Source organism: Stomoxys calcitrans, chromosome 1 (genome assembly GCF_963082655.1).
Source record: "Stomoxys calcitrans chromosome 1, idStoCalc2.1, whole genome shotgun sequence".
NCBI classification, from domain to species: domain Eukaryota; kingdom Metazoa; phylum Arthropoda; class Insecta; order Diptera; family Muscidae; genus Stomoxys; species Stomoxys calcitrans.
This window is the reverse complement of record NC_081552.1, coordinates 94,206,579-94,231,548: the sequence shown is the minus strand read 5'-3', so window position 1 is coordinate 94,231,548 and position 24,970 is coordinate 94,206,579. Positions and strand designations below refer to the sequence as shown.

The 24,970-nt window shown below is 36.3% G+C and overlaps 1 protein-coding gene across 1 annotated transcript in view; it reads left to right on the top strand.

Annotated features, from left to right (window-relative positions):
• The window catches only part of LOC106095086 (heparan sulfate 2-O-sulfotransferase pipe-like), a 507,727-nt gene extending 487,483 nt beyond the window's left edge, over positions 1-20,244 (top strand). The window contains exons 4-6 of the mRNA XM_059363926.1: positions 6,309-6,868; positions 6,927-7,081; positions 19,897-20,244. Of these exons, the coding sequence (XP_059219909.1) occupies positions 6,309-6,868; positions 6,927-7,081; positions 19,897-20,093 (912 nt within the window). The 3' untranslated portion in view covers positions 20,094-20,244. The remainder of the gene's footprint in view (positions 1-6,308; positions 6,869-6,926; positions 7,082-19,896) is intronic.
• Positions 20,245-24,970: the final 4,726 nt, after the last annotated feature.

Here is a 24,970-nt window from a genome sequence, read left to right as displayed (position 1 = left end):
AATTGTCGTGGTGAGCAAATACGCCTGACAGTTGGCCCCTAATGTTGATATCAGATACATGGTCTACTCCCAAATACCTTTAATTTGAGCCCCAAATTTCCATAGTCGGCAAACATGACCGGCTAGGGGGGTGTCTTGGGGGATGGGCGGCCACTCAGTGAGTTGGCCTTGAAAATATATATCGGATTCGTGTTCCACTTTAAAAACCCTCTTATTTGAGCCTCATATTGCAATAGTCAGAAAATACTTACTATTTGGTTGGTGTTGTGGGTGTGGGGTGGCCCCATGGACACTTTTCCCGAATATTGATATCAAATTCGTGATTACTCCCAAAGACCTTTCATTTGAGCCCCATATAGCTGTGGTCGCAGATTTATCCCTTTTGGGGGATGTTTTTCGTGAGAAGCGGCACCCAAACACTTGGTCCCATATTTGGATATCAGATTCGTATTCTACATTCAAATACCTAGGTCAATAAATAAGTCCTGTTTGGGGGTGTTTTGGGAGAGGGGTAGACCCCCAGAAACGTGGTCCCACATTTGGATATAAGATTTGTATTTTACACGTAAATACCTTTCATGTGAGTCCCATATTGCCATGGTCGGTAAATATGTCCGATTTAGGGGTGTTTTGGCGGTTGGGTGGTGTTGTGGGGGTGGGGTGGCCCCATAGACACTTTTCCCGAATATTGATATCAGATTTGTGCTTTACTCCCAAAGACCTTTCATTTGAGCCCCATGTGGCTATAGTCGTAAATGTGTCCTTTTGGGGGAGGTTTTTGGGGAGAGGCGGCCCCAAAACACTTGGTCTCATATTTGGATATCAGATTCTAATTCTACACTCAAATACCTTTTATTTAAGCCCCATATTGCCTTGGTCAGTAAATAAGTCCTGTTTGGGTGGTGTTTTGGGGAAGGGGTGGACCCCCAGAAACCTGGCCCCACATTTGGATATCAGATTCGTATTCTACTCGCAAATACCTTTCATTTGAGTCTCATATTGCCATGGTCGGTAAATATGTCCGATTTAGGGGTGTTTTGGGGGTTAGGGTGGTCCCCCTAGCACTTGGTCCGACAATTGGATATCAGATACGTTTTCTTATCATAAATACCTTTCATTTGAGTCCCATGTTGTCGTGATTGGTCTAAATATATGTTTGGTAGGTTTTAGGGTGGGGCGGCCCCCCTAGGTACCCCATCCGAAATTTGGATACCAAATTTTTATTTTTAGGGTACTATATGAGAGCACACAAAATTTCGCACCACCCATCTCCGAGATCTGGCGTTTCTGAAAATTAAGGTGAGGGGGACTGTCCGCCCTTCAGATATCAAAAAATTTAGTAACCTATTTACACCACGGGGTCATTATGCACCATCTGTGAAAGTTTCAAGAAAATCGGTTCAGTCGTTTCTGAGTCTATAAGGAACACACAAACTAACAAACAAACACAAATCGAATTTTATATATAAGAAGAAGATTCGTATTTAATTATGTGTGTCAAAATTGCCAATTTACATATGATTCATCATTTTTGCTATCATACTAATGTGTTATTTTTGTAGGACATTACCTAATAATGTGAGCCAAAGCTGAATTTTTTTTGGCGACAGATTGTTAAAGTTGGAAGAAAGCTTCCTAAATCATACACTCAGAAAAATGCTTATCGTAAGTACAAGTTAATTACATAATACTCATTTGTTCATGATATTTTTCCACGTTTAGTTAAAAATTCCTAAAGAGTGAGCAAATAAACTTTGTACGAATAAAGATAACTACTCGTGAGTATAGATAAAATAGCTTACAATTCAGGTGGAGATAGTAATTTTCCTTAAACGATTATTTTTGAAAAAAGCGAGAATTTTACTAATCATTAGCAAAAGGATATCATCGTTGAGAATACCTTTTCTGAAACTTATTACTGAATGAACTATACTTAAAGAAATAAAGATTTTTAGTTCAATATAACTTTAACGTTCATTCCCATTTCTTGAGTTCACTAATACATGCTCGAAATTAAGAACAATTCAATAAACACATATCTCATTAGATATGTCACCATTGTGAGACATCATGTCTATAAATAGCAAATGACAAAGCTGAACAAAATAAGCATGGCGTTCCTTGATAAAAAGAAGTAAGAAAATTTTTTATTTTTGTGTTGTTAGTAAATATTGAAATGGGAAAATAACCGAAGAATGAAACAATACTGATGTGGATGAATGCGTAGAGCGTCTGCTTTGTAAACAGAAGGTCCTTGGTTCAGTACTCGGCTGGGACAAAAGGTAAAGTTTTATTTAATTTTTTTCAATAATTTTATCGTTCATTTTCAATGCTCTTTAGTTCATATTTTACCTGTGGGAAGTTGAAAGTAGACTAATGCTATGTATAAATAATTTCGTAGCTAAAAATAAATCGTTGAACTCGCAACGAGAATATTATTCCTTGGGAAGTTCAATATTTCTCAAATTTAGTTAGTTTTAACTAGTGTTGAGGTGCAAAATTTTTTGATCGTAAAGTTGTGAAAACATTAAAATTTGGGGTTGCCTTCATTCAACTGACAACAAAAACAGCTGATTTTTTATGTTTCTGTCAGAAGGAATAGAGCACCGCCTTAATCGAAAAAATACCAACGCTATTTTGAAAAGTGTTTTTAATGTATTAGTTTCAATCGTATCATATAATTTGTGGAACTTTAACAAAAGCAAAATTTGACATGTCATACGAGAAGAACATGTAGCACCTTAAACAAATTAAAAAAAAAAAAAAACAAGTAAAAACGCATTAAGTTCGGCCGTGTCGAACTTTGGATACCCAGCACTATAGATATATTTGTTAACCTATTTTATTATCAACCTTCTAAATCTATATAATGTCCATGTATGGTAGAGCTGGCAAAATATCGATGGTACTATCGATATTTAATTTGACCTGGTTTGACCTCGAGCCAAACCAAGAAGACAAAGTTATAAAATTCCAAAGGTCAACAATAAAATCACGGAATTTAATTTTTTGGCCAAATATCGAATGTTATCTTTTCTATCGATATTTTGACAGAGTTCCGCCATTTGCAAAATTAAAAAAATCAATGCAGACAAAAGAAAACCAACAGCGAACAGCAGCAAAAAAAATTGTGCTTTTCAATATTAACTTCAATTGAAAGACTTCCAAACACAAAAAAAATAATGAAACAGCAGCAACAAAATTGTGCTTTTCATTATTAATTTCAATTAAAGAATTTAAAATTTATTGAAAATTTCTTATTTGGAGAGGTGCATTTCGCTACACCTTAAAAAGTATTTATGAAAATATATTCAGATATTCAAGACATAGTTAGTTTTGTGTCCTTCCTAAATTACCATTAATTTTTATGAATTTAGTGATTTTTTTACCCATATTATATCGAAACCACGTGGGATACAAAGACCAACAGGTGTTTCTAGTGTTATTGTTGCAGCAGTGAGTTGTGTTCACCTTTTCGTCTTCGGTTCTACCAAATATCCAGATTCATGTACTCCGGACTAAGGTGAGGTGCGTCTTGAACACAGGTTAAGATCGAAGCTAGACTATATTGGACTATATCTTGATATAGCCCCCATATAGACCAATCCGACGATTTAAGATCTTTGGCCCATAAAAGCCACTTTTATTATCCGATTTCGCCGAAATTTGGGACAGTTTGTTGTGTAAGGCCTTCGACATCTTTATTCAATTTGGCCCCGATCGGTTCAAATTTGGATATAGCTGCCATATAAACCGATCACTCAATTTAAGGTCTTGGGCCCATAAAAGGCTCATTTATTGTGCGATTTCGCCGAAATTTGGGACAGTGAATTGTGTTGGGGCCTTCGAAATTCTTCTTCAATTTGGCTCAGATTGGTCCAGATTTGGATATAGCTGCCATATAGACCGATCTTTCGATTTAAAGTCTTGGCCCCATAAATGGCGCATTAATAATCCAATTTGCTGAAATTTGACGCAGTGACTTATGTTAGGCTTTTCGACATTCGTTTCGTATATGGTTCAGATCGGTCTTTATTTGGGTAAAGCTACCAAAAAGACCAATATTTTGTTCTACAAAATTGAACAATGACTTGTACTTATTAGACCACTCAATGTCCGCGCCGAATTTGGTCCAAATTCGGTAAAGGACCATATTTCGGTAAAGCTGCTACGGAGGCATAAATTAAGCATTTTTCACCGGATTTTGACGAAAGGTAGTTTACATATAAATCCGAGGTGGTGAGTAACCAAAGTTTGGTTCTGTTAACGCCTTTTTACTTGTTGTAAATATTCGGCTTACGATAACTTGTAATCCTTTCTTTTATACCCTCCACCATAGGATGAGGTATACTAGTTTCATCATTCCGTTTGTAAGACCTCGAAATTTTCGTCTGAGACCCCATAAAGTATATATATTCTTGATTGTCATGGCATTGTAAGACGATCTAGCCATGTCCGTCCGTCAGTCGAAAGCGCGAAGGAGTAAAGCTAGGCGCTTGAAATTTTGCACAAATACTTCTTATTAGTGAAGGTCAGTTGGGATTGTAAATTGACCATATCGGTCCATGATCCCAAACCGATCCTGGATCTTGACTTTTTGAGCCACCAGAGGGCGCACTGTTTGCAAGCAAATTCATTGATCCTCTTTTGTTATGTTATGTGGTTCTTTCGGTTAACATTCTGGCAATAGCAGTTGCCGCAAAAATCACGGCGTCCCAACAGTATGTATGAACTTAAGTCTGGTAAAATCAAATTTGCATTAGGCAGACAGCCCACGTATAAATTTTCCTAGGATACTTGCTTGACGGTTCGTCGATCAACTGGTCTATATTTCTTCGAACTCTTTTTCTTTTCTTGTTTTATTTTGCAAAAACCAGGAACTTGAGACTGAAATGTATGTTTTTTTTTTTTTTTTTTTTTGCTTTGAAGTTGCTGAAATTAACGATATTTTTTGAAAAATATATATGTTGCGAATATCGATAGTTTGCCAGCTCTAATGTATGGGCCGATTTGGATCATATTCGGTTCAGGTACCGAGAAGTTTATATAAGTCACAGTTCATATAACAGCAATATTTTTTTGGTCCGATCTGTACTATGTCCAGTTCGGACAATGAGAGGCCTAGTGCAACTCACTGTTCCAAATTTAAGCGAAATCGGGTAGCAAATGGGGCTTTTATGAGCTATATCTATATATAGTACAATCTGGACTTTTTTCAGGTCGGACAACGAGAGGCGAAGTGTAACTCACTGCTCCAAATTTCAGCAAAATTGAGTAACAAATGGGGCTTTTAAGGTGTATGACCCTTAATCGGCATATCGGTCTATATGGTAAATATTGTTCGAACTGGACAAAACTTGTTGCGGTTGTCAACAGGATGTCACTGTTCAGAATTTCAACAAAATCGAGTTATTAACCCCCTCACTTGGTAGGTTGATATATATGGCAGCTATATCTAATTATGGACCGATATGGTTTATATGGCAGCTATATCAGGTTATGGTCCGATTTGAACCATACTTGGCACAGTTGTTGGATATCATAACAAAACACGTCGTGCAAAATTTCATTCCAATCGGATAGGAATTGCGCACTCTAACTTGCGCAAAATAACTACTTTTTGGGGTCCCAGATCAATATTTCGAGGTGTTACATACGGAATGGCAAGATTAGTATACCCCCATCCTACGGTGGTGGGTATAAAAAAGATGAAATGCGCATATATATAAGTTATTAATCAATCCATAATGAACTGTATATCTAAATGAGAACCTTATTCTATAAAATATGTAAGAAACATATGGGAATCCTGTGTGGCAAATTTATTTCAATATTAATGTGAATCGGCAGCAACCGATATTTCTCAATTGTAATAGGCCAAAAATATACCTGTTTCAAATTTTGAATATAATCTAATGAAAATTAATTTAAGACTTATATTAAAAAAAACTTATTTTAAAATCTTGTGTATTTGATATCAGTACCAAAATACTTCAATCAAGAAAATAACAAAAAAAGTAGAGTTGGTTGCCAGTACCACTATTTGGCGAGCAGACTTAGAAATTCCAGCGAATGCATATCAATCACCAACGGTATATATATATATATATATATATATATATATATATATATATATATATATATATATATATATATATATATATATATATATATATATATATATATATATATATATATATATATATATATATATATACTTATATTATTTAAATAAATATTATGTCTTCTGTGTAAAAGCTTTATAAATAAGATTTCTTTAATTTTTTGTATTGCTTTCCATAATTCAGATGCAGGCTTTGAATGTACATGATCTAAACAATACTCGCAAGGCTCAATTAGATTTGGTCTTCTTCAATCGAGTTCCCAAGGTGGGAAGTCAAACATTTATGGAACTCTTGAGACGCCTCTCGGAACGTAATAACTTCCAATTTCATCGTGATGCAGTTCAAAAAGTCGAAACCATTCGCCTGGCAGATGAGCAACAGCATGAATTGGCCGAAGTTATAAGTGATCTCCCCGAGCCCTCGGTTTTCATTAAACATGTGTGCTACACAAATTTTACCAAATACAACTTGCCCACACCCATCTATATAAATGTGGTCCGAGACCCAGTTGAACGTGTCATAAGTTGGTTCTATTATGTACGGGCACCCTGGTATTTTGTAGAACGTAAGGCCGCATTCCCTGATTTGCCCCTACCCCATCCAGCATGGTTGAAAAAGGATTTCGAGACTTGTGTTCTATCGGGTGATCAAGAGTGCACTTATACCCAGGGAGTTACTGTCGAGGGCATTGGTGATCACCGCCGCCAGAGTTTATTCTTTTGTGGTCACGCCTACGAATGCACGTAAGCATCGCTGGATGTAATACCATTGATAGAATGTTAAGTGTTTTCTATTTCACAGACCCTTTAACTCTGTTGGAGCTTTGGAGAGAGCCAAGTATGCGGTCGAAAGTCAATACTCTGTTGTAGGAGTTTTAGAGGATCTCAACACTACCCTGTCGGTATTCGAGAAATACATTCCACGATTTTTCGAAGGTGTGCGGGAAATTTACGATAGTAAGTATTGCAATTTTTTAAATTATTAAAATACAAGAAAAAGCGTGCATTCGACAAGGCCGAATCTTGGGAACCCTGGTTGTGGGTGGGTCGTTGGTGGATTCTGCTAAAAATTGATACAAAATAAATTTAGTTGAAGAGCATAATTTTATTCTACATACCAAACTTCTGTCAAACCAGCAAAAATTAAAGCTTATAGGAATCGAACAAGGATGATCGGTTTACATGAGAGCTATATTAGGTTATGGACTGATTTGGACCGTATTTAGGAGAGTTGTTGGAAGTCGTAATAGAACACCGCATGCAAAATTTAAGCCAAATCGGCTTGTAAGGATTCAAAAAGTTAAATCGGGAGATCGGTTTATATGGAAGCTATATCAGGTTATAGACCAACTTGGCACAGTTATTGGAAGTCATATCAAAATACTACATGCTAAATCGCATCCAAATCGGACAAAAATTACGTCTCCCAGGGGCTCAAGAAATCTTATCGAGAGATCGGTTTATATGGCCTATTTGCAATCCCTAACGACCTACATCGATACATGCTAAATCTCAGCCACATCGGACAAAAATTGCGGTTTCTTAGGGCTCAATGAGTCAAATCGGGAGATCGGTTTATATGGTATCTACATCAGGTTGTAGACCGATTCGCACCGTACATGGCGCAGTTGTTGGACGTCGTAACCAAACACTACATGCAAAATTTCAGATAAATCGGTCAAAAATTGAGCTTCCAGGGATTCAAAAAGTCAAATCGGGAGATCGGTTTATATGGGAGCTATATCAAGTTACAGACCGATTTATACCGTAAAATTGAGGCTTCCAAATCGGGAGATCGGTTTATATGGGAGCTATATCAGGTTCTTGACATTAGACCGCACTTGGCACAGTCGTTGGTAGTATATCTAAATCTGAACCGATATAGCCCATTGGCAATCCCTAACGACCTACATCAATATTAAGTATCTGTGCAAAATTTCAAGCAACTAGCTTCGCGCCGCTTTTAGTGATTTCGACAGACGGACGGACATGGCTAAATCGACTCAGAGTGTCGAGACGATCAAGAATAAATATACTTTGTGGGGTCATAGACGAATATTTCAAGGTGTTACAAACCGTATGACTAGATTAGTATACCCCCATTCTATGGAAAATATTGTTACGATTTTACTGTAAGCATTTTACTTCCGATTTGTACTCAGTTGATTTATTGATCTACTTATTTGCTTTACAACTCACTAACGGCGGTTTGCTGATACGTTAACAGAACGCGTTCTCAGATGAGACTGCCTCGTGTTGCGTGTGCTACTACCTTGTATACCTCGATGGTTCGAGAATACCCAAGCTGGTAACTTCCTTATTTAGTATCATTTAAATCAGTGGTGTCCAAATAAAAATGAGATAGTGTTTGTAAGAGAAACTAAAAGTACACAGAGAAACTAAAAAAAGTACACATTTCGAACCGAACACTGATTTTGGTAATAAAATTCAATGATTTGCAAGCGTTGCTCGTTAGTAAGTCTATTCATGATGAAATGTCAAAGCATACTGAGCATCTTTCTCTTTGACACCATGTCTGAAATCCCACGTGATCTGTCAAATACTAATGCATGAAAATCCTAACCTCAAAAAAATCACCCTTTAGCTCTTGCTACCTCCTTCTTTAATTTAGTTTTTTTCCTTTATTTCATTACTTTCTACTTTATTTATCCATTCTTTAATTTTTTTTTTTTTTTTTCAAATAAGTTATTTCCTTTTCATCGAAAAGGTTTTTTTTTCCTCAGAGCTGGAAAACTGAAGTTTCTCCGTAGATGGTTGAAAAAGAACTCAATTTATTTTACTTACAAAATCATAAATCTATACAATACTTAATAACTAGTGTCCCTACATGTGCTCATTTTACGATCTTATTATGGAAATCCTTTATCTCAGTACATACTACATACAAATGTTTTAGATTCAAAAAAAAAATTCCTTCCTGTTTTTAAATGTCTTGTAACAAACGAGACATTGAATGTTTCCAAAAGCATTCTTAATCATAAAATATCAACGATGCACAACAACGATAAGAACTAACCTGAAATAATTATTGGGTTGCCCAAAAAGTAATTGCGGATTTTTTAAAAGAAAGTAAATGCATTTTTAATAAAACTTAAAATGAACTTTAATCAAATATACTTTTTTACACTTTTTTTTCTAAAGCAAGCTAAAAGTAACAGCTGATAACTGACAGAAGAAAGAATGCAATTACTTTTTGGGCAACCCAATATTTGATAGGAACAGGTTATTTCGCTGAGTGTTTTTGCAAAATTGATGCGTTCGCCCATGTGCATGTTCATTCATTCATGTTCAACGACTGACACAAAGGCATAAAAGAACGTGTGGATTGAGTATGAAATCTAGTGTAGAGAAAATTTTAATTTTGGCCACCACTGATCAGTAGTAAATTTTCCGATAATTCTTAACAATATCTTGTCGTATTTTTTTTTACTTTTTTTCTTCCGAATGATTTCTAGACTGTTTGTCTGTAGCAATTTTTGTTCCGACAGTTCTGAAAAAATTGTGAACGATGTCTGAACTAGAGGTGTGCACGTGAGTCGCAAGTAGTCGTGAGTGAGATCCAAATCTAATCATGTAATCGTGCGTGAGCGTGAAACACGACTCACAAAGCTAATCACGACTCACGAGACAATCACGAACCACGAGATATCACGACTTAGGGTTGGTATTTTATTCTACTTTCGGCAAAGTCGCTACAATTTTTTATTGTTTCGCCATCGAAATTTGACAGCAATCAAAGGTGTTTGTATCCATACCAAAAACTTGCACTTATTATTTAAAATTTTTTTTTTTCTCAATAAAACAAAACAAGTAAAAAGGCGTTAAGTTCGGCCGGGCCGAACTTTGGATACCCACCACCTCGGGTATATATGTAAACCACCTTTCGTCAATATCCGGTGCAAAACTCATACCTTATGTCCCATAGCAGAAATATGTGGAGGGGCTTAACTTAACTCTTTGTCCCAAATTTCGGCAACATCGGACAATAAATGCGCTTTTTTTGGCCCCAGAACCTAAAACCGAGAGATCGGTCCATATGGCAGCTATATCCAAATCTGGACCGATGTCAAATTATGTCAAAGGGCTTAACTTAACTTACTGTCCCAAATTTCGGCGACATCGGACAATAAATGCGCCTCTTATGGGCCTAAGACCCCAAATCGGAGGATCGGTCTATATGGCAGCTATATCCAAATCTTGACCGATCTGAGTCATATTAACGGAGGATATTGTAGGGCCTAAGACAACTCACTGTCCCAAATTTCGGCGACATCGGACAATAAATGCGCCTCTTATGGGCCTAAGACCCTAAATCGGAGGATCGGTCTATATGGCAGCTATATCCAAATCTTGACCGATCTGAGTCATATTAACGGAGGATATTGTAGGGCCTAAGACAACTCACTGTCCCAAATTTCAGCAAAATCGGATAATAAATGTGGCTTTTATGGGTTTAAGACCCTAAATCGGAGGATCAGTCTATATGGCAGCTATATCCAATTCTAAACCGATCTGAGTCATATTAACGGAGGATATTGAAGGGCCTAAGACAACTCACTATCCCAAATTTCAGCAAAATCCGATAATAAATGTGGCTTTTATGGGTCTAAGACCCCAAATCGGAGGATCGGTCTATATGGCAGCTATATCCAAATCTGGACCGATCTGAGCCAAATTGACGAAGGATGTCGAAGGGCCTAACACAACTCACTGTTCCAAATTTCAGCAAAATCGGATAATAAATGTGGCTTTTATTGGCCTTAGACCCTAAATCGGCGGATCGGTCTATATGGAGGCTATATCAAGATAAAGTCGGATATAGCCCATCTTCGAACTTAACCTGCTTATGGACAAAAAAAAAAGAATCTGTGCAAAGTTTCAGCTCAATATCTCTATTTTTGAAGACTGTAGCGTGATTTCAACAGACAGACGGACGGATATGTCTAGATCGTCTTAGATTTTTACGCTGATCAAGAATATATATACTTTGTAGGGTCGGAAATGGATATTTCGATGTGTTGCAAACGGAACGACAAAATGAATATACCCCCATCCGTCGGTGGTGGGTATAAAAATGTGTACGTAGAACTTTTTATATATAGAACTTATCTCGAAGTCTAGTCACACTTTAATTTGGATACCTATTGATATATCAAACATAACCTTGTAAGATTTTCCTACGATAGGACAACAAATTCGGATTTCCACATTCTTAAAAGGCCATATCGGGTAAAAGATTATATGGGAGTTATATCAAAACATGTGCCAATTTTGATTCACATACTCGGACGTCAAATAGAACATCTCACGCCCTAGATTGTAGAGATGTGACCAAAATTGTGGTTTTTACTGCCTAAAAAGTCCATATCGGATGAAATATCTACATTGGAACTATATCTAAATCAGGACCGATTTTAATGAAATTTTTTTGAAAATTGTGGTTTCTACAGGCTAAAACCACAATTTTCGTTGCATGAGGCATTTGATTTGACGTTCCAATACGTGCCAATTTTGGACGAAAGATATATCAGGAACCTATATCTAAATCTAAACCCAATTTTATGAAATTTTGCACACGTATTAAGAAGTCAAATAAAACACCTCGTACTGTACCTTATTAAGATCAGACCAAAATTGTGGCTGCTACACCCTTTAAATTCTATAGCGGATAAAAGATATATATGGGAGCACAGATACTTTATATTGATGTAGGTCGTTGGGGATGGCAAATGGGCCATATCGGATTAGATTTCGATATAGCTCCCATATAAACCGATCTCCCGATTTGACTTCTTGAGCCCCTGGAAGCCTCAATTTTCATCCGATTTGACTGAAATTTCGCACATAGCAATCTGTTCTGACTCCCAACAATGGAGCCAAGTACGGTTCAGATATAACCTGGTACAGCTCCCATTTAAAACGATCCACAGATTTGACTTCCTGAGCCCCTTGAAGCCGCAATTTTTATAAGCTTTGGCTGATATTTTGCACATAGCGTTCTATTTCGACTTCCAACAACTGTGCCAGGTAAGGTTAAAATCGGTCAAGAACATGATATAGCTCCTATATAAACCGATCTCCCGATTTGACTTCTTGAGCCCTTACAAGCAGCGATTTTTATCCGATTTGGCTGAAATTTTGCATATAGCGTTCTGTTATGACTCTTAACAACTGCGCCAAGTACGGTCCAATTCGGTCTTTAGCTAGATATATCTCCTATACTTTAGCAGAATCTATGGTGGTGGGTTCCCAAAAACTTAGCACGCTTTTATTTGTTTTGTGCTTGCTTGGTTTCTTGCATATTTTTGTTTGTGAACCATTGTATGCTTCCGTAGCATAGAGGTTAACATGTTCGCCTATGACGCTGAGTGCCCGGTTTCGAATCCTGGCGAGAACATCAGAAAAAATTTTCAGTCGTGGTTATTCCATGCTGGGGCCGAATTACCGCATACGTGATCGAGTAAAATCGTTCGAAATCTCTCTATTGTGAATTATGTATCTCTTTATTGATTGGGTATTTTTAAAATTTAAGAACGCAAATGTTTAAATCGATTATTATTTATAAAAACTTGAGCATAAAAATATAAATATACAAGTGGCATAACAGCCATTAAATACGAAATGAAATTTCATTCGATACGAAAACGCAGTCGATCACGTATGCTGAATTCGGCACCTGGTGACATTTTTTTCGGACTCGGCTATAAAATGGAGATTCTTAATGGAACCAATGGAACAATTTAAACCGTCGGAAAACACATGCGAATACTGTAAGAATTCTTTCAGAATTGGTTAGAATTCGATAAGAAAAGTCGGAAGTGCATCATACTTCTACAAATTTTTAGTCCAGAATTCGGTCAAAAATTGATGCGATGGGTAAAAAAAATAGAATTCTTAAGGAATTCTAATATACTTTCGGTCAGAAATTTATAAGACAAGTCCAAAAACACATCCGTATTCATTAAGACTCAACATCAGAATTTGGTCAGAAGTCTTAACGAGTTCGGATAAACTTTCCGACCTTTTTACAGACTTCTGACCAAATTCTGAACGTTTGGTTCACTGGATTGATACCTTAAGTCTTTCCCGATCTCTACGTACTCGACCAACGTTGGTAGACATGGCATGATACATGCCCAGCAAACCAAATGTCCGACACGTCTAAACTATTTTGGAACAACATTCGTACCGATTTCTGTCCGACTTGTCTGAGGGATATTTTCACCCGTTTCTCTACATTAAAAGAGATATTTTTGTTATGATTTTATTTTGTTTGCCTATTCATGTTTCTTTCTTGCTTGTCTTGTTGGTATTTCAAGCTCTCTTCTCGAAGTTTCGAAGGTACATCCGATTTCAATACGAAATTACTTCCGAAATCGTTCAGAATTCTTTACGAAGTTCCGACAAAAAAATTTCTCTTTTCGAATTTTCCAAAGTTTTTCTTCAGATTTCGGTTCGAAACTTCGTCGTTTCGTTCCGAAATCATGTCAACGACTCCATATGACTTTCGTAACAATTTCGGATCCGAAATAGGATGTAGCTTCCGAAGTTCGTACAGATTTCGTTCCGATTTCGTACCGATTGGTTTGCTGGGCGCTCACATAACAGACAAACACATACACTTTCGTCTATCGAACATTCAAACAAAGGGTGGACTTACTGTTAACAAATAACAAAACGGAAACAATTACGAATAAAAGGCTGACAGCAAAGAACAATAAAGAAATTCTAGAGAAAACTAGAAACAATGTGTGAAGACAATAACGGTTGTTAAATTTGAATTTTGAAAATAACAGAAACTAAAGGGACCTTAAAACTAGTAAGACCCAATTGTAACACTACCCTCGCTTAAGTCTGTTCGTCCTGAATGGCCATAGTGTCCGTTCCATCTGAGGCTAACCGCTCTAGTTGCTAGTTACTTTCAATTTTGACATTTTACATCCGTGCTTTCGGTATGTGCACATCCCAGTCTTTCTGGCCATTGTCTACTACTTTCCGAAGGTGTTCCTCCAGGGTAAGATTGAACCTTTTCACCATGCCGTCAGATTGCGGATGTAGAGGCGTTGTTCTGGTTTTCCTGATTCCATATGAGTCACACATCTCTTTTATTGCAGATTCAAACTTTCTACCCTGATGAATGAATGAATTTCTATCCGATGACCAAAAGAGAAGCTGTACATAGCAGTCCTTTCAGTTTCTCGAATGATTCCTATTGTCAATTTGTGTATACTGGTTGTACACTACAGAGACCAAGATAGCTACAGTTTGTGTAGGTAACTGAGACGTGATCATTCTCTCACAGGCTGGACTTTGTCGCCATCCGTTGAAATGCCCTACGCCGTATCCGATGTCCTTGATATTTAACTTCTCTTTAAAAAGTTGCACTCTTTACAACATCCTTCAAGTTTTTAAGAAACTCATCAAATGTTTTTCCCATGACTATGATATAGTCCATGTATATCAAGTATGACTTCCAGTAAAGCCCCTTCAAAACAAATCCTCTCAAAGGTAGCCGGGGCGTTTCAGAGTCCGAAAGGCATAACGTTGAATTGTCAAAGACAGTCATTAAAGCAAAATACAGTTTTCTGCTAGACTCTTTCTGCGATCTCTACCTGTCAGTAATCACCCTGCATATCAAGGGTGGAGAACCATTTTATCCCGGCTAGAGTGTTCAGAGTGTCATCAATTCTTGCGAGCTGATAGCTGTCCTTTCTGGTGACATCGTTGACCTTTCTATAATCCAAACAGAAACGAGTGCTTATGTTTCTCTTCTTAACCAGCACCATCATGTTCTTCCTCGGGTTTCATTGTTAAAAGCAAAAGCGGTTACGTGTTTATTAGGGTGGTTCTATCTCAATGGGAAACAAGTAAAAGCATTCTAAGTTCGGCCGGGCCGAATCTTATATACCCTCCACCATGGATCGCATTTCTCGAGTTCTTTTTCCCGGCATCTCTTTTTAGACAAAAAAGGATATAAGAAAAGTTTGCTCTGCTATTAGAGCGATAACAAGATATGGTCCGGTTTGGACCACAATTAAATTATGTGTTGAAGACCTGTGTAAAATGTCAGCCAATTCGAATAAGAATTGCGAGTTTTGGGGGCTTAAGAAGTAAAATAGAGAGATCGATTTATATGGGAGCTGTATCGGGCTATAGACCGATTCAGACCATAATAAACACGTATGTTGATGGTCATGAGAGGATCCGTCGTACAAAATTTCAGGCAAATCGGATAATACTTGCGACCTCTAGAGGCTCAAGAAGTCAAGATCCCAGATCGGTTTATATGGCAGCTATATCAGGTTATGAACCGATTTGAACCTTATTTAATACAGTTGTTGAAAGTAAGAATAAAATACGTCATGCAAAGTTACTACCAAATCGGATAAGAATTGCGCCCTCTAGAAGCTCAAGAAGTCAAGTCTCCAGATACGTTTATATGGCAGCTATATCAGGTTATGAACCGATTTGAACCATACTTGACACAGTTGTTGGATTTCATAACAAAACACGTCGTGCAAAATTTCAATTCAATCAGATAAGAATTTCGCACTCTAGAGGCTCAAGAAATCAAGACCCAAGATCGGTTTATATGGCAGCTCCATCAAAACATGGACCGATATGGCCCATTTACAATACCAACCTACACTTATAAGAAGTATTTGTGCAAAATTTCAAGCGCCCAAGTTTACTCCTTCGGAAGTTAGCGTGCTTTCGACAGACAGCCGGACGGACGGACGGACATGGCTTGATCGACATAAAATGTCGCGACGATCAAGAATATATGTACTTTATGGGGTCTCAGACGAATATTTCGAGTAGTTACAAACAGAATCACGAAAGTAGTATACCCCTATCCTATGGTGGAGGGTATAAAAACGATAGACTGACAATCAGCACAAGGGTTTCTTGCACGTTTTTAGGGACATTGGCTTCATAACCCGAATTCAGTATTACTTACGTTCTTCGATATTGAACTTGTTAAAAAGAGAATGCCCTTTAATTTGATGTATGGCACGGGCAAATAACTTGTCAGAGATATGGGTCGCCGAAGTCCCCAAGTAATCAAAAAATTGAGATTTTAAAAGTTTGAGGCCCCAGCAGCACGTGTTGACATCTTCCAATTGTGCCGCAAATTTTGGGAATCTTAAAATTAAACATTTTAGGGTGGTGCCGCCAAAAAAGGTTTTATTTGTATTGGGAAGTAGAAATAACTTGTCCGCATGTATTCTTTACCCAAAGCTTTTATATTGTGAAATAAGTTGTGGCTTAAAATATTATTTATTAAAAAATTTATTATTTTATTTAGTACTATGTAATTATCCGAAAAGAACCATTTTGTACGTTTAAGTGCCTTTATTGACGAAACTAAAAAAACTGTAGTTGCACAATACATGATGTAAAGGTGTACCTTTATCCTTAATTTCAAACCTCTAGGCCAGTCTGCAAACAAAGTACCATTTTCTACGATTTAGTACCTAAATGTTCGAATTTCATAAATAACCTTCTAGTCGCACGGTACATACTGCCATGATGTACCAGTATCCCAAATTTCACAATTATAGCTCAGTCTCAAAAGAATGTGCGATTTAGTACCAAAATGAACGAATATCCAAAAAATATCCTAAAGTCGCCAGGTACATACTGCCAAAAGGTACCTGTATCCCAAATTTCAGAGCTGCATCTTAGTTTGATTACGATCATGTTTACCAAATTATTTAATTTCACCTGTCTCCATTCACTGTAAAAGTAAATAAATTTATTCGTATTATTAAGTACTTTTTGGTACCAAAATAAAAAATAGTACTTTCTTTACAGATAGAGCTACGCTCTGAAATTTGGGATACAGGTACATATTGGCTGTATGTACGGGATGACTACAAGATTTCTTTTGTATATTCATACATTTTGGTACTACACCGTACAAAATTGTACTTTCATTACGGGCTTAGCTATAGCTCTGAAATTTGGGATACGGGTACATCTTGGAAGTATGTACCAGAGGACTAAAAGATTTTTTTTTAAATTTTTACATTTAGGTATTAAAACGTACAAAATGGTACTTTCTTTATGGATTGGACTACAGCTCTGAAATCTGGAATACAGGTATGAACCGGATGACAGTATGGCAGTATGAACCGGATGACTAGAAGTTGTTTCTTGAATTTTGTGCATTTAGGTACTAAACGTACAAAATGGTACAGACTGAGCTACAGTTCTGAAGTTTGGGATACACGTACATCTTGGCAGTATGTACTGGGCGACTAAAAGTATTTTTTAGATATTCATACACTTTACAGCTGTGAAATTCGGGATACAGGTATGTCTTTGCAGTATGTACCGGGTAACTAGAAGATTTTTTTAATTTGTTCACTTAGGTACTAAAACGTATGGATTGAACTGTAGCTCGGAATTTCGGAATACAGTAACATGACACTATGTACCGGGCGACTAGAAGATTTTTTTGATATTCGTTCATTTTGGTACTAGACATACAAAATAGTACTTTCTTTAAAGACTGAGCTACAGTTCTGAAATTTAGGATACAGGTACATCTTGGCAGTATGAACCGGGCAAATAGATTTTTTTATATACGAACATTTTGGTACTAAACCGTACAAAATGGTACTTTCTTTTCAGACTGAGCTACAGTTCCGAAATTTGGGATACAGGTACATCTTGGCAGTATGAACCGGGCGACTAGAATTTTTTTTTTTTTAAATTTGTACGTTTAGGTGCTAAACAAATCAAATGGTACTTTCTTTACGTATTGGACTATAGCTCTGAAACTTGGAATACAGTTACATCGAGGCACGATGTAACAGGCGACTAGAATATTGTTTTGATATTCTTTAATTTTGGTACTAAACCGTACAAAATGGTACATTCTTTACAGACTGAGCTACAGTTCTGAAATTTGGGATACAGGTACATCTTGGCAGTATGTACCGGATGACTAGAAGATTTTTTTTTTTTTGAAATCGTCAATGAAGGTTATAAAACATACAAAATGGTACTTTATTTACGGATTGAGCTTAAGATATCAAAATTGCGATACAGTCACACCTTGACAATATATATCGGGCGACTTGAGATTTTTTTTAATTCACACATTTAGGCTTTAAAACTTTCAAAATTTTTCTTTCTTTACGGATTAGGCATAAACTTTTAAAATTAAGATGCAGTAACACCTTGATATTGGGTGTACCATAGGGGCCAGCGAAGCGACCGGGCATATGCTAGTCTATATATATAAAAGAGCTCCGTAACTGATCAGCCAAACGGCTAAAGCTGGAGCCATGAAACTTGGCACGAATGTGGGTCTTTGGTCATAGACGCGTGATAAGACCGGATTTTGTGATATTTGTACGTTTAGGTAGTAAAAATACCAAATAGTAGTGAAAGTTTGTTGAGAACGAACGAAAGGGTTTTAATGAAAGCGTCTCGAAAAAATAAGATTTAATGAAAAAATTTTGCAAAATAAATTAATTAAAATTATAACTGGAAACGTACATTTGTGCCTCATTTGGTACCATTTCGTTCTTTCTTTACGGATTGAACCAGAGCTCTGAAACTTGGCATGTAGGTACAAGTAGGAAATATATGTTAGGTAACTAAGTGATTTTTCCACAAAACGTACATTTCGGTACCAAAAAGTACTAAATAGTACGAAATACCTTATCTACTTTTAGAGCGAACGGAGACCAAATTAAATAAATTGGGGAAAAATTATTGTATTCTTGACAATTATCTGATAAGTTATGCTACATATGAAATGCTGTAATCGTACCAGGAGTGGAAAAAATCGTACTTAAGTGTTATATATTGTACTATTTGGTAGATTCTTTACAGAATGAGCTACAGCTCAGAAATTTGGGATACAGGTACATCGCAGTATGTAATAGGCGACTAGAAGTTTTTTTTTAACGTACAATATAGTACTTTCTTTACAGACTGAGGTAAAGCTCTTAAAATTGGGATTCAGTTAAACATAGACAGTATATACCGGGCAACAAGAAGGATTTTTTCTGAAATTCGTACATAAGGGTTCATAAACGTACAAAATTTTACTTTCTTTACGCAAGAGGTCTGAAATTTGGGTAACAGGTACACCTTGAAAGTATATATCGGGCGGCAGGGAATTTTTTTTTTTTGAAATTTGTACATTTCGTTACTAAAACATACAAAATTGTATTTTCTTTACGGATAAAGCTAGAGATTTCAAAATTGCGATGCAGGATCATCTTGAGAGTATATGCCGGGCGACTTGACGATTTTTTTGAAATTCGTACATTAAGGTACTATAATTACAAATTGTAATTTTCTTAACGGATAGAATTAAAGTTTTGAAATTTGGTAAAGTTTTAGACAGTATATATAGGGCGACTAGACTAGATGCCATTGAGCGTCGTACAACTAAGTACTAAAATCTACAGCTCCCAAAATAGGGATACACCTCGACCCAATATATCGGTGCCCAGAAGGTTAAAGTGCAACCGGGCATATGCTAGTATATATATATATATATATATATATATATATATATATATATATATATATATATATATATATATATATATATATATAATATATATATATATATATATATATAATCGAATCTGCCCGAACTTTGGTACGGTTTGTTTTAACCAGAGGGGGTGGATGTAGGGTATAACAAAGTCAGACACTTTCCGACCTTTCCTTTCCTTACTAGTTTTAATCAATTTTCACATTTTCTGTTATCGTTACAGCCAGCGCCGAATATTTAACAAAGATCAACAAAAATAATTTCAAGCCTCCAGTCAGCGAACAAGTCAAAGACATTGTGCGTAGAAACTTCACCAATGAAATTGAATTTTATCAATTTTGCAGACAACGTCTGCACAAACAGTACTTGGCGGCCCATGCGCACTTGCCCGATTTGTTGTCACCACATTTGAGGCCATAAATTGTTCAAGGAAATAGAATACCTCGCTTGCGTTTGTCGTTTACGTATTTTAAAAGTACAAATGCAATCGTGAATAGTCTATGTATTATTGTTATATAAAAAAAATATTTTTGAATGAAATCCAAACCTTGTAAATTTTTGTAATTATAACTCGTACATATAAAAAAATAACATATTTGCTTTATTGTAGTTTTGGTTATTTTTCCATCGTAACTTAAAAAAAAAGTTGTCTTCATTGCATTTTGTTTTGTCTTGTTTTTAGTTTATTTATATTATTTGTTTTACTGTATAAAAATATCATTTGTTTGTTAAGTTATTGCTTAAAAGCTGTATGTTAATGTTATGTTGTAGTTATTCTTATATTTTAATGCATCGACTTTTACATTATTTTTTGGTTTAATTTTTTTTTTCATTTTGTGTCCTTAGATGTTTAATACTTATTATATATTTTTTTAAACCTAAAATTTTCAAAACATTGTGATGTGCTTCAAATCGATTTCTATTTGTTGTTGTTAGTTATGTTTCCCTTTATTCGTAAAATTTTTATAGTATAATGAAATAATAAAGTAATAATCTAAGAAGAAACCATAAAAGAAATTTATAATAAAAAGGAGTAATACAAAATTTTGCCTATTTTTTCCATAACTACCATCATTCGTAATAGACATTAAGATCCAGCAGCTGTGATGGTAACAGGCCGTAGCATCTTGTCTGGTACTGAAACATCGGCTATTGGTTTGGCTGCACCAGGCCCCACTAACCGATTGGGCTGTAGAAGATTTTAACGTCACTGTACGATCAATATCGTTAACGCTGATCTGTCTAGACACATAAATCAAGGCTAAAGTTATCATTGAACTTAAACTTGAATCGGACAGCACTCATTGAAATATGAGAAGTTTGCTCCTGTATCTTAATGGAATGTACAAATTTACATTTGTAAGGTTAACTTTAGTTTTCCCAAGATTTATCTTTTAGCACTTATAACTAACGGTCAATTTCAGTGCAGAAAAGTTACAATCGTTATTGATTCTTTCATGGTATTTATAGCATGATTACCTATGCATTAATCTACATTTTCTGGTATTGCACATTAATGCATTTCATATTCAGTCACAGATGACGAACCCAGTTACGGAATCACGTACCGCTCCCAACATACAGGCATTTTAATATACCTAGGAGTAAAACCATCCGTCTTCACTTCTCAAAATATGCATGATATAGTACATATTTTCGACTATTTACCGTTGAGCGAATATGGTCTTACACGTACCCTCTCAACTTCTCAAAATTGTTTTTTTAACATGCCTGTTAATCTGCTCCAAAATATGCGATACACACTACACCCCAATTGGTCAAAACAGGGCAGTAAAAATGCCCTAATTTGAGCCCAAAATGATCCAATGCACATTAATATGAATATCCTCTACTAATATTTTACATGACCTAATCATAACCGAACACACAAATTTACAAACCCACAAACAAACAAACAAACAAACAAACAAACACACAAACAAACACAAATTCCCATTCCCGTATATATATATATATATATATATATATATATATATATATATATATATATATATATATATATATATATATATATATATATATATATATATATATATATATATATATATATATATATATATATATATATATATATATATATATATATATATATATATATATATATATATATATATATATATATATATATATATATATATACGGGACCCTTCCTCTTTCCCAATACAATATGGACCATATGGAACTTAAATTAAAGGTAGACAAGAGTAGAGTACAAATTCCATATAACAATTTGAGTCCACGTAATTAAGGGGCCGCCCTGACCCCAAAATAGGTTTATGGACGATAATGACAACATGGGAATCGAATGAAAAGGTATTCGGGAGTAGATTACGAACATGGTCTGGAAGGAGCAATAGGCTATATAAGTTTTTGATATCGCAAGGGGGGCAGACCCTCCCAAATACCCCCAAAGTACCAGCCAAAAATAAAGGAGACCGATTGGGACAATATGGGTCTTAAATGAAAGGTAATCAAGAGTAGAGTACGATTTCCATATTAATAATTGAGTCCAAGTAATTGGGGGGCCGCCCCGACCCCAAAACCCCCCAAATTGGTTTATTGGACGATAATTACAATATGGAGCTCGAATGAAAGGTATTCGCGACTAGATTACGAATATGGCAGGAAGGAGGTATAGGCTAAGTAATTTGTTGATGTTGGAGGGAGGGAGACCCTCCCCCGTTACCCCAAAAACGCCAACCAAAATCAAAAGTGGAGATGAAAAGGGACAAATGGGAATCAATTGAAAGATATTGGAGAGAACAAAACGAATGTGGTATAAAAACTTGAGTTCAAGTATCCAAGGGGTAGCCCAAGCCCGAAAACTGCTCCAAATAGACATATTGGACGTATATATCAATAAAGGACTAAAAATTAAAGTTATTCGGGAGTAGACTACGAATATGACATAAAAAACGAGGTCCAAGTAATTGATAGTCGCCCCGATAAGATCCCCAAATGGGAATACTACTCAACCATAGCTTGATGAAACTCAAATGATAGGCATTTGAGAGCAGATTACGAATATGACATTAAACTTTATGTCCAAGAACCTAGGTGGTGTTTTACCTTGTGTACTGCGAATCTGATATCATTATTCTGCTCATATATCTAGCGGACCACCTCACCCCAAAACGGTGATCGTAATAATTATATGATTATAAAGACCTAACGGGACACTGTGTGATTTAATTAATGTGTAGGCCGCCATAGCCCCGAAATTATAACATTCAGCGTGAAAGCAGGAGTGGCAAACCTTAACGATAAGATTAAGGTAAGGTAAGAACTATCTCCACCGCACCAAATATATAGACTGGCAAATTAGTTTTTTACCACAGAAAATCGTTTAATAAGGCAATTTAATATGATTTAAAAACAAGTAAAAAAGCGTTAAGTTCGGCCGGGCCGAACTTTGGATACCCACCACCTCGGGTATACATGTAAACCACCTCTCATCAAAATTCGGTGAACATTTCATACCTTATGTCCCATAGCAGATATATCGAAATATGTTCCGATTTGGAACAAATACTAATAAGTACAATTCAAGTGGTCATTTGTGCATAACAAAATAGTAATCTTTTTAGTACTTATATCAAAAAATAAACCGATCTGAACCATATACGACACGGAAGTCGAAAAGCCTAACATAAGTCACTGTGTCTATATGGCAGCTTCCAAATCTGGACCGATCTGTGCGGCTTAACTTGAATCACTGTCCCAAATTTCGGCGACATAGGACAGTAAATGCGCCTTTTATGGGCCCAAAACCTTTAATCGAGAAATCGGTCTATATGGCAGCTTTATCCAAATCTGAACCGATCAGGGCCAAATTAAAGAATGATGTCGAAGGGCCTAAAACCAAATCGGATAATAAATGTGGCTTTTGTGGGCCTAAGACCCTAAATCTGCGGATCGGTCTATATGGGGCCTATATCAAGATATAGTCCAATATTGCCCATCTTCGAACTTAACCTGCTTATGGACAAAAAAAGAATATGTGCAAAGTTTCAGCTCAATATCTCTATTTTTATACCCACCACCGAAGGATGGGGGTATATTCATTTTGTCATTCCGTTTGCAACACATCGAAATATCCATTTCAGACCCTATAAAGTATATATATTCTTGATCAGCGTAAAAATCTAAGACGATCTAGCCATGTCCGTCCGTCTGTCTGTTGAAATCACGCTACAGTCTTTAAAAATAGAGATATTGAGCTGAAATTTTGCACAGATTCTTTTTTTGTCTATAAGCAGGTTAAGTTCGAAGATGGGCAAAATCGGACTATATCTAGATATAGCCCCCATATAGACCGATCCTCCGATTTAGGGTCTTAGACCCATAAAAGCCACATTTATTATCCGATTTCGCTGAAATTTGAGACAGTGAGTTGTGTTACACCCCCAAACATCCTCCGTCAGTTTAGCTCAGATCGGTTCAGATTTGGATATAGCTGCCATATAGACCAATCCTCCGATTTAGGGTCTTAGACCCATAAAAGCCACATTTATTATCCGATTTTGCTGAAATTTGGGGCAGTGAGTTGTCTTAGGCCCATTGACATCCTCCGTCAATTTGGCTCAGATCGGTCCAGATTTGGATATAGCTGCCACATAGACCGATCCTCCGATTTAGAGTCTTAGACCAATAAAAGCCACATTTATTATCCGATTTTGCTGAAATTTGGGACAGTGAGTTGTCTTAGGCCCTTCGACATCCTTCGTCAATTTGGTACAGATCTGTCCAGATTTGGATATAGCTGCCATATAGACCGATCCTCCGATTTAGGGTCTTAGACCCATAAAAGCCACATTTATTATCCGATTTTGCTGAAATTTGGGACAGTGAGTAGTCTTAGGCCCTTCGACATCCTTTGTCAATTTGGCTCAGATCGGTTCAGATTTGGATAAAGCTGCTATATAGACCGATCTCTCGATTTGAGGTTTTGGGCCCATAAAAGGCGCATTTACTGTCCGATGTTGCCGAAATTTGGGACAGTGAGTTGTGTTAAGCTCTTCGACATTTATCTGCAACTGGGTCGAAATCGGTCCAGATTTTGATATAGCTGCCATATAGACCTATATCTTGATGAAAAGCCTTGGGCCAATAAAAGGCGCATTTATAATCCGATTTCACTGAAATTTGACACAGTGACGTATGTTAGGCTTTTCGACATCCGGGTCGTTTATGGTTCAGAGCGGTTTCTTTTTAGATATAGCTACTAAAAAGAGCAAAATTTTGTTTTATACAGTTGAACAATGACTTTTACTTAT